Genomic DNA, 10,792 nt, shown 5'->3' on the forward strand with positions numbered 1-10,792 from the left:
AATAATTGACTGTTCCTTAAGAAAGTTATAGCTTGGTGATCGGTAATGACTCTGATTTTTGCTCCCAGTAAATAAGTTCTCAACTTCTTTAAAGACCAGACTATTGCAAGTAATTCTTTTTCAGTTGTGGTGTAGGCTAGCTCTGGCCCTTTAAGAGTTCTGCTAGCAAACATTATCACCCCTAAATCTCCATTTTCATCTTTTTGAGCCAGAGTGCCCCCCAAAGCATAATTGCTTGCATCGGTTTGCAAAATGTATTCTTTATTTGGATCCGGATGTTTAAGCAAAACGTTTTCGACAAATAAATTTTTAACTCTCTGAAATGCAATTTTTTCGTTCTCACCCCAATGCCATTTAGTTTCTTTTTTCAACAATTTTAATAGAGGAATTGTTTCCTCGGCATGATTTCTAGTAAATTTCGTATAATAATTTATCAAACCCAGAAAACCCCTTAATTGTTTCAAATTTCGCGGAGCTGGAAAGTCATGAATTGCCTTAATTTTTTCAGGTTGTGGTTTAATACCCTCGGTTGTCAAAATATGCCCCAAAAACTCTACTTCCTTTCTGAAAAATTTAGCTTTCTTTAATTTAATCGTCATCCCGTGATTTTCTAATCGTTCAAGCAATTCATCTAAGTGCTGCATGTGTTCTTCGAAACTAGTTGAAATGCATAATAAATCATCAACGAAATTTATAACGTGGTCCCCTAGACCATGAAGAACAATGTCTAATCCCCTTAACAAAGCAGCAGTGCTTGTTTTTAAACCGAATGGGGTTACTGTGAACTCATAAACTTTACCCCTGTATCGAAAAGCTGTAAACTTCATAGAATCTGGATGTAATGGTATTTGCCAAAAGCTATTTGTTAAATCAAGTGTTGTCATTACTTTCGCGGAGTGACATTTTTGAAAGACTTCTTCGATATTAGGGACAGACTCGTGATCGTCCTCCATAACTTCAATTTTCGGGCGTCAAGACATAATCTAACTGAACCGTCTTTTTTAATAACTGGGATAATCGGATTGATCCATGGACTACTGGATCTCTGAATAATTCCATAATTCAATAATTTTTCAATTTCTTTATCAACTTTTTCACGATGCATTAATGGTACCTCGTACGCATGAGCAACGATCGGTTTATCCGTCGTAATATTCAATTAATGCTCATAAACGGAAATTCGGCCAGTGTCCTTGCGAAAGACATTTCGTCTATTCCAAAGCACCTGTTTATGAATTTCTTTTTGATTTTCAGGGAGTTCGGTTTGATCTACGATTTCTTCTATCTCTTCAATTGTTATTTCATTGCTATTATTTTGATCATGATTAATGCTTTGATTAAAAATCAAATTTTGTATTGGCTGAACATTTTTTTGACTAATAATTTCTTTCGATTTTAATTTTGGCATCGGCTTAATAATTTTCTCTCTATTTTGAATTTCTTGGTTTGATTCACTTTCTAAATCTTTAATTTTTTCTTTGATTTGAAAAGTTTTGATTTCCCCCCTGTTAACAAAATTCCTTTCTACTTCAACAACATTTTCTTCCATTACTTTAACTTCACTTTCAACATTTTCCTCTTCATTAACATTTTTCTCAACATCAACTTCAATTACTTCTATTTCTACTTCTTCATTTTCAACTTCTTCATCAATAACTTCATCATTAACTTTTTCTCAAACTTCAATAACTTTTTCAATTTTTTTAATTCCTCCCAAAACATTAACTTCATTAACTTCAACTTCATCATCTTCAATTACTGCTCCTTCTTCAATCAAAACTGTTTCCAAATTTTCCTCAATTTTTTCTTTCTTCTCCTTTTCACAGGGTCCCACTGCGGGAATTACATCAACTACATCATTATATTTGACCTGGAGACTCATTTCTCCCAAATCAATCAAACTTTTCAAGGGTTGGAGTGAATCTACTCCCAACAATACGTCTCTTATTAAGCCAGGAATAATTAGATATTTGATAAACGTTTTTATTTTGCCAATTTGAGTTACAGCCATAATTTGATGTTTAATTTTTGTCATTTTGCCTTTAATGGCACCTTTTACCGTGACTCCCGTCACAGGCAAAAGAGGACAATTTTTCAAAATTTCTCGATTTTCGAGATAAAACTCCTCCGAAATCGTAGTCACTTTCGATCCCGAGTCAACGAGAGCTGTCACCTGAATGCCTTCAATTTTCGCATAAATTTCTGAACATTCAATAATCGGGACTGCTTCACCGTTGATTTCCTCTCCCATCAAATACTCTCTAGTATCAGTGAAAATTGTATTTATTGGAATTTGTTCATCGCGACTGAGGTCCATTTTTACTGCATCGTGCGGGTAAATTCTATTTTTGTTAATTTTATTACGGTTTTTCGTTGTACCTCGCCTTTCTCTGTATTTTTCGTTATCTTGATTATTTTCTTTAGTTGCGGGTACAACGCCTACGCGTTTCCCGCTTTCGATGTTGATGGTTGAGGTTCTATTTGCGCCTCAATCGTTTGAATCGGTGGTTGCTGCGTATTATTATTCGCAGGTGGCCGATATCCCCCGTTGTTTTGAGGTGGTCCCCGATTTTGGTTTGGCGAACCCCAATTTTGATTTTGATTTTGTGGAGGATTGTAATTTGGGCGATTGTTTCCTCTGTTTTGCCCGCCATTTTGTTGATTCCGATCGAAATTTCCGTTGTTCGGACGCTGGTTATAATTTTGTTGGAAGCTCTGATTGTAGCTCCTGTTTTGTTGCTGATTCCAATTATTGTTATGGTAACCTCGATTATTTTGGTAGCCTCCATTGCTTTGATTCCAATTCTGGCGGTTGTTCTGTTGCCAGTTTGAATTTCCACGATTATTGTTCTGGTAACCATTGTTGTTCCAGTTGTTTTGCGGAGGCATTTTGAATGGACGCTGCTCATTTTTATCGTTATTGTGAGTCGGGTTTTTCGGACTTTGAGTCTTCTGCTCGTCCGTCCCGGTGTTAACCGGCCCGCTCTGATCGAGTTTTTCCAGGAACTCGATCAGCTGCTCGAGGGTTTCGAACCCACGACTTATGATCGTGGCTCTAATCTCCTCGGTAAAGTGCTGAGAAAGCGATGCAACAATATCCGGATCGCTCGGTGGTGGAATCAAATCACGGGCCGCTCCGAACGTCCGAGTTGCATATTCCATTTTTGTTAATTTGCCTGGCTTTTCAGGATATTTCCCGAATTCCAGGTCTTTACGCACTCTTCGTTGCACGTCGTGACTCCAAAATCGATTTGTAAATCGTTTTTCGACGTCTTCAAAACTATTAACCTGGTCCTCGACCAGTTCCCACCATTCCTTGGCGGCTTTCTCAAGTGATTGGCTGAGCAGGTACTTCATTTCGGTGAACGTTGGGTTCGTCACCTCGCAATAATGCCTGAATTCTTTTATGAATTTTATCGGCCGCTTATTGCTCGACCCATCAAAAGTAGGAGCTTTAATTTTTATTTTGTTGGTTGACGTCATTTCGTTTCGGAAGGTCTGTTTCTGTTGATGCTCCTGCTCTTCATCATCCGACTCTTCATCTTCTTCCTTTTCTTCCGGAATGTCTGTCAACCGTGGATGGATCCGAGTACTCTCAGTATTTGGACTGTGTAATTTGTCCGTTGACTCTAAATTTTCGACCCTTTTTTTGATCGCACTCACATCGAGTTGAATTTGAGCTACGTTTACCTCTACAACGGCACTTTTGGCCTCGTTCTCCTGTACAATTCTAGTGAGACCCGTAACATGGCGTTTGATTGGATCATACATTTTGTGTACGTCACTAGCAATTTTAGCTTCCATCACCGTTAATCTGCTTGAAAACTCTGTTTTTAATTCATGATACGCCTGGTTATTTTTCGCGACTTCGTTCGCCATGCACTGCATCTGGGATTTCATCTCTTGGATTGATTCTATTAAATTAATTAGCAACTGATTGTTTACTTCTACAGTGTTGATTTTAACCCGATCGGATTTCGGCGTACCGAATTCCTCTAATCTTTCTTCTTTATTTTCATCAATTTTGTCTTCAAAATTCTCCCCAAAATTAGCTCTAGACTCATTAAAAATGTCTCCCGCACCGGGTGGAGGCAACGTGGTCGTGAAATCGTTTGATTGAATTTCATGCTCTGGATTTTGAAATCCCGAATCGCCAGTGGCGCTATCAATTTGTTCTTTATTATCAGCCATTTTGAGATTTCGAATAATTTTCATTTGCTGAATTTACTAACCCTTGTTTTTCCTATGCAATGCCCGTCCCTGTTCGGGCGCCAATAGTTGTAACGGTACGTTTGTGCTTGTGCACACCGTCACGCCAAGATTCGAGCAATTCTATAATAAAGAAGAGCGGGCATGAAGGAAAAACAAAAGTAAAATGAAATTAGATTGAAATGACAAATGTTTTATTCAATTTTTAATTGTTTTAAACCAAATTACAAAAATAAAGGCTTTTTATTTGAAATCGAGTTTTTCCGCTTTATTTTAATTGCATGAAAAATTTTATTTCCGGTATTTTTCTTTGTAATAAGAATAATTTTCGCAGAATTAATTATCATAAACTTCGCATGAATTTACGCTCGCTTTTATTAGAATAATAACAATTAATAGTATCGCTTGCAATAATAATAATTCAATAATTCTCCCAACGCTGGTCTTGATTAATTTTGTTTGATAATTCGATCATTTGATAATTTGATAATTGAGCTATAATTCTTAGAAACTCACTTTTTGACTCTATACAATCCAAATTAATTGTTCGAGTGGATTTTTCTGATCGATCTCACTCTTTTGACTCGATATAATTCAAATAAATTGTTTTCAGTGAGTTATTTCGCTTTTTGAAATAATTTAATTGGCTCTAAATGACTCGCAATTGTCTCGTTATGAGAATAAAGAAAATTTGTTTGATTTTAATGATTTCTACTGAATTAGATCACCACTCAGAAAACAATAACTCATTGATGGAAAAGAATCCACCCAGAGATCTTGAGACAGAACGAACCCGAACTGTCCCGGCCCCTCTGGCGTAGAAAGGTAGGAGTCCTACCCAAGAATCTTGTGACCGAACGAAATCGAACGGCCACGGCCCTCTTGGATAGAAAAAGGATTGGAAATCTACCACGAATCTTGAGACAGAACGGAATCGAACTGTCCCGGCCCTCCTGGATAGATCGGAAACTCTCACCTAAGAATCTTGAGTTCAAACGAAATCGAATGAACCCGGGCCTCTTAGCGTGAGAGAGGAAAGGTGTTATTCTGTTTGAATTCTGAGTGGGATAATAGCGATGTTATTTTGCTCTTTGTTTTTAGAGCTATTTTTGAAATGAGTGAAAATTCTATGTTTCTTTATTCTCGATTTTATGGCGAGTTCACGCGGCGAGATCCGGAGGCAAGACTGGCTTTTGGTTATGGCATGCGAGTCGAGCTCTCAGGGATTCGAGACGTGACTGGCACCTAGCGTGGCGAGATTCTATATGAGACAAGCTACCGGAGCTTCTGCGCTCGGGTTTTTATACTCTCCCGAACAAAGGAAATAATAATAATAATGCGCTTGGACTTTGTCCCTTACTCCAATTCGCTGCGCGATTTAATCTCGAACCAGGGACTCCCACTCTAAATTCTCTGATTGGTGTGCTAACTCCCCCGCGTGGGTCCCAATTGGCCGAGTCGAACTGCAGTCACACTGCGCATGTGCGAGAATTCAATAAAATTTAATAAAATGAATTTTGGATCGATTTTTATCCCTTTTAAGTCTTCTTCCATTATTTGATTTTGTTTTCTATTGATTCTGTTCACAAGATTATTTTTATTTGATTTTATTCATTAATTTGCTGAAGGCCACGTTCTTGCACGTGCCTGCTGAAAGTAGGTCATCGCGCATGCGCACTGTGCACGCTCGATCTATAAAAGAAAAGTTTTCTTAAGTTTTTAAATAATTTTAATCTGAAATTTTCACCAAATTGTCCACAATACGTTTCTTTAACAATCCGCATCATTATTTTCAATAAGAAAGAGTTTATTTAATTGAAATTGAATAAAATAAAGAATTTCACGAATCTAGGGAATTTTGTGGAATCGAAATTGAGTTGGCAGCGCTGAGCGCCTCGCTTCCCGAGCGCCGCTTCGCGAAGTGACAGTTTTTCAACATGGCCGCCGGTGTAAACACTCGTGCGTGCCATGTCCTCGAAATAAGTGTTTAAGAGTGTGTTTCACTTCAATATATGTTAGGGTTAGAGTCAAAATGTAAAATGAATGGCACAGTATAGAAATTGTATAGTTTGCAGATTTTCGCTGTATTTCAATGATCCGAATCTACAGCATTATAATGGAAAGTTGTCAAAAGTCATGATGTTGCATTAAAATGACATATCGGACATTGCATTCAGAAATTCTGTAAGTTTCTGGGGATGTTGGTAGGCATTATATTTGATCACATCCAAAACTGAGCAACTGTAGACCTATCGGAATGAATTTTTTTTATAATAATTCCATATCTGTAGTTTGCAAAGTGAAAATACTCAACATACATGTCATTTCATAAGTTTTGTAATCAAAATTTGTGTTTGCACACCGCATTCCGAAGATACGACTTTTCATATCATCAGCAAAAAAAGCATCCAAAGGCTTTCCGGAACAAGTTTGAAAATTTATCACTCGACAGACCTAATGGGAAAAGAATAACTACACAGTATACCAAGACCAGAAATTTTTTTGAAAATCTGATTTACAAAATGTACAATCCAAGATCATGGTTAGAAACCTCTCGAATCATGTTACCATAATCATCATGAAAAAGGAGTAGAAAATCATAGAACACATATTAGGGAGCGAATTAATAATATGTCACGATCCGCTGCAAACTGATGGAGTGAAAACAAGGATCGGAGAGGGCAGAGCCAAACTGAATATCAAGCAAAATATGGGGATGTTTAAAAATAATGATGACACAAGAAATAAATTAGAAAACATTTATTCAAGTAAAGTTTCTAACATCATTCTAACAGTTCCGTGTGTTTTTGTTCTATTTATTCGTATGTATAACCTATTTACACATGATATCTAACCACGCCACTGACGATATATTCGCACTGGACAATATTTCTCGTAATCTGGTTTAATTGAAGGATTATTTCAGTTAACACTTATTTCCAATCGAACGAAATAATGAAATCTTGAAAAGTTTCGTTGACATATGCATCGCGCATTTTTTATATTCTTTTTCACACACACATCACAGACTACATTTACGCGGCCGCTTTGATACCGGTTTAATATATCACAAATTTTAACAAAATAAATAGTAATATGCACTTTTTTAGATGACGAAAATAATTTTTTTATTTATCCCGCACGCACTTTGTAAAGTCGAAACTCTGCTCATGCGATCAAAAACTGACACATGGTTTGTACATATATATATTGTAACGGTACGTTCGTGCTTGTGCACACCGTCACGCCAAGATTCGAGCAATTCGATAATAAAGAAGAGCGGGCATGAAGGAAAAACAAAAGTAAAATGAAATTAGAGTGAAATGACAAATGTTTTATTCAATTATTAATCGTTTTAAACCAAATTACAAAAATAAAGGCTTTTTATTTGAAATCGAGTTTTTCCGCTTTATTTTAATTGCATGAAAAATTTTATTTCCGGTATTTTTCTTTGTGACAATTTTCGCAATTATTTAATGTCAAATTTCTAATACTTTTCGCAATGATAACAATAATAATCTCGACAGTGAATTTACGCTCGCACTAATAGTCTCGCTCGTAATAATTAATTTCTGATTTATTTTGCCAACGCTATTAGGAATTGAACAATTGAGCTATGATTCTTAGAGACTCACTTTTTGACTCTATACAATACAAATTAATTGTTCGAGTGGATTTCTTGCTGATCTCACTCTTTTGACTCGATATAATTCAAATAACGATTTTTAGTGAGTGATTTCGCTTTTTGAAATAATTTAATTGGCTCAAAATAATAAATGACTCGCAATTGTCTCGTTATGAGAATAAAGAAAATTTGTTTGATTTTAATGATTTCTACTGAATTAGATCACCACTCAGAAAACAATAACTCATTGATGGAAAAGAATCCACCCAGAGATCTTGAGACAGAACGAACCCGAACTGTCCCGGCCCCTCTGGCGTGGAAAGGTAGGAGTCCTACCCAAGAATCTTGTGACCGAACGAAATCGAACGGCCACGGCCCTCTTGGATAGAAAAAGGATTGGAAATCTACCAGGAATCTTGAGACAGAACGGAATCGAACTGTCCCGGCCCTCCTGGATAGATCGGAAACTCTCACCTAAGAATCTTGAGTTCAAACGAAATCGAATGAACCCGGCCCTCTTAGCGTGAGAGAGGAAAGGTGTTATTCTATTTGAATTCTGAGTGGGATAATAGCGATGTTATTTTGCTCTTTGTTTTTAGAGCTATTTTTGAAATGAGTGAAAATTCTATGTTTCTTTATTCTCGATTTTATGGCGAGTTCACGCGGCGAGATCCGGAGGCAAGACTGGCTCTTTGTTTTGGCATGCGAGTCGAGCTCTCAGGGATTCGAGACGTGACTGGCTCTTAGCGTGGCGAGATTCGAGACGAGACTAACTACCGGAGCTTCTGTGCTCGGGTTTTTATACCCTTTCTAACAAAGGAAATAATAATCATAATACTTTTGGACTTTGTCCCTCTCTCTGATTTGCTGCGCGACTTAATCTCAAACCCGGGACTCCCACTCTAAATTCTCCGATTGGTGCGCTAACTCCCCCGCGTGGGTCCCAATTGGCTGAGTTGAGCTGCAGTCACACTGCGCATGTGCGAGAATTTAATGAAATTTAATAAACTCAATTTTTATCGTTTTTATGCACAATTCGTATCTTTCTCAATTATTTTGTTATGATTTCTAACAAATTTCTAAACAATAACATTTTTATCTCATTTTAATTAATTATTTGCTCGTGACTGCGCCTATTGCACGTGCCTATGAAAGTAGGTCATCGCGCATGCGCATTGTGCACACTCAAACTTGTAATAAAAAGTTTTCTTAAAATTTTAAATAATTTTACTCTGAAATTTTCACCCGTTTATTCAGAATATGTTTTATTAATAGTCCGCGTCAATTTTCCGAACAAGAAAAGGTTTGTTTCATTAAAATTGAATAAAATAAAGAATTTCATGAATCTAGGGAATTTCGTTGAATCGAAATTGAGTTGGCAGCGCTGAGCGCCTCGCTTCCCGAGCGCCGCTTCGCGAAGTGACAGTTTTTCAACATGGCCGCCGGTGTAAACACGCGTGCGTGCCATGTCGTTGAAATAAAATAAAGTTCTTGACTCGGTGTTTCGCTTCAACGCCCCCCAGAACAAAAAGAAATTTTGAGACTCTAAATTGATTTTTGTTCTCAACAAAAAATAACTAAAAAATGAAATTTGATTTGGGATAGTGGGAGGACAGGGCGATGATCTCTTGAAGATGATGATAATTTTGATGATTTGCAGCTTTTTCTCGAGGATCTTGATGTTTTTTCAGCTTGGCTCTAGATGACAGCGATGTTGTTTTTCAGCGGAGTTTCTCGATGGTGATTAGTCGCTCCAAAAATCGACCTCTCTCTCCTGCTCTTCCTCCAAGTCCATAAATTGCAGATGTTCTAATTGCCTCAGCTCAGCCTCGATTGGATCGAAAGGTTCCTGCCGTTGTTCTCCATTTACCAGTCTTTGTATTTCTTCTGGTGTTGCACATTTGATGTCATCTCGAAGCGAAAATGCATATTCGCCTTCCGTAGCGTATCCACGTTGAATGAGGCTTTCCCGCAGGTTGACGTAGTGTGGAGTGATAAAAAGATCGACCTCATGTCCATCTAGGGTTGGATGATCCCTGAGGATGTTGACTTTTGCCCTTTGATTGACTAGCTTTCGTTGATAGTGAAGGCTGCAAACCATATCCCATCGATCCCCAATGTACGGTTTAATGTTGGTGATGTATGCCTTTGTACAGAAAGGTGGCACGCTGGCAAATTGATATGGTAAATTATGAAGTTCATCAACGGGATGCATGAGCGTCATCCCTCGGTCAATTAGCATCAAGGTAGCTTCTTCATCCTCGACGTTGGTCAATCTCCCACGACAGGCACGGTCACCATTTATAACAGCGTACATTCGATCTGTTTTTAGAGACACCCTTTGATCGTGTCTTCCATTTGTGAGTTCGATGAATAATTTTTCTTCGAAAATACGCAGCTCTTCAAATTTTGAAGGAGTTGTATACGAAAAGTTGGTTGGATTAAGAAATTCCAAGATTTTGACGTCATGAACACCTTCCCAAGTCGCTGGCCATGGAGAAGGTGTTGGAACTCCCGGAATGACTTGTTCGATTCTCATTTTGAGATGGTTTTGGCAATTGAGTGTGAGCTGGTAAAAGGTTCGACTCGAGGTGTTGCTCGTAGCTCGTCTCGATGTGGACTGAAAGATCGCTGCTCCGCTCGGCTGCTTTTATACCGCTCTGGCTTCCCCCACTCCTCGCTCGGTGGTGCTGCCCTCTGGTGGCCCGTGATGAGTCGAGTTGATGGTTTGGGGGATAGGGGAACGATGATTTTACCCCTACTCCTACTTTAGAGTACTGCCCTCTTATTTTCCCCTTAAATGTTTCCCTTTATATTTTTTTTCTTTTCTTTTTGTTCTTTCAGGTAGCGAGGTAAGTATAATTTTTCCCTTTTTCATTTCTCTTAAAATAAAACTCGTTTTTCAAGTTCAGGTGGAGATTTCAGGTAAGTATCGCTTTTTATGTTTTATCGTAATTT

At 37.9% G+C, this 10,792-nt stretch overlaps 1 protein-coding gene across 1 annotated transcript; it reads right to left on the reverse strand.

Annotated features, from left to right (window-relative positions):
- Positions 1 to 2,439: 2,439 nt before the first annotated feature.
- LOC122417776 (putative uncharacterized protein DDB_G0291812) lies at positions 2,440 to 4,191 on the reverse strand. The gene has a single exon (XM_043431574.1). The coding sequence runs from the start codon at positions 4,189 to 4,191 to the stop codon at positions 2,440 to 2,442; it is 1,752 nt and encodes a 583-aa protein (XP_043287509.1).
- Positions 4,192 to 10,792: the final 6,601 nt, after the last annotated feature.

Source organism: Venturia canescens, chromosome 11, assembly GCF_019457755.1.
Source record: "Venturia canescens isolate UGA chromosome 11, ASM1945775v1, whole genome shotgun sequence".
NCBI classification, from domain to species: domain Eukaryota; kingdom Metazoa; phylum Arthropoda; class Insecta; order Hymenoptera; family Ichneumonidae; genus Venturia; species Venturia canescens.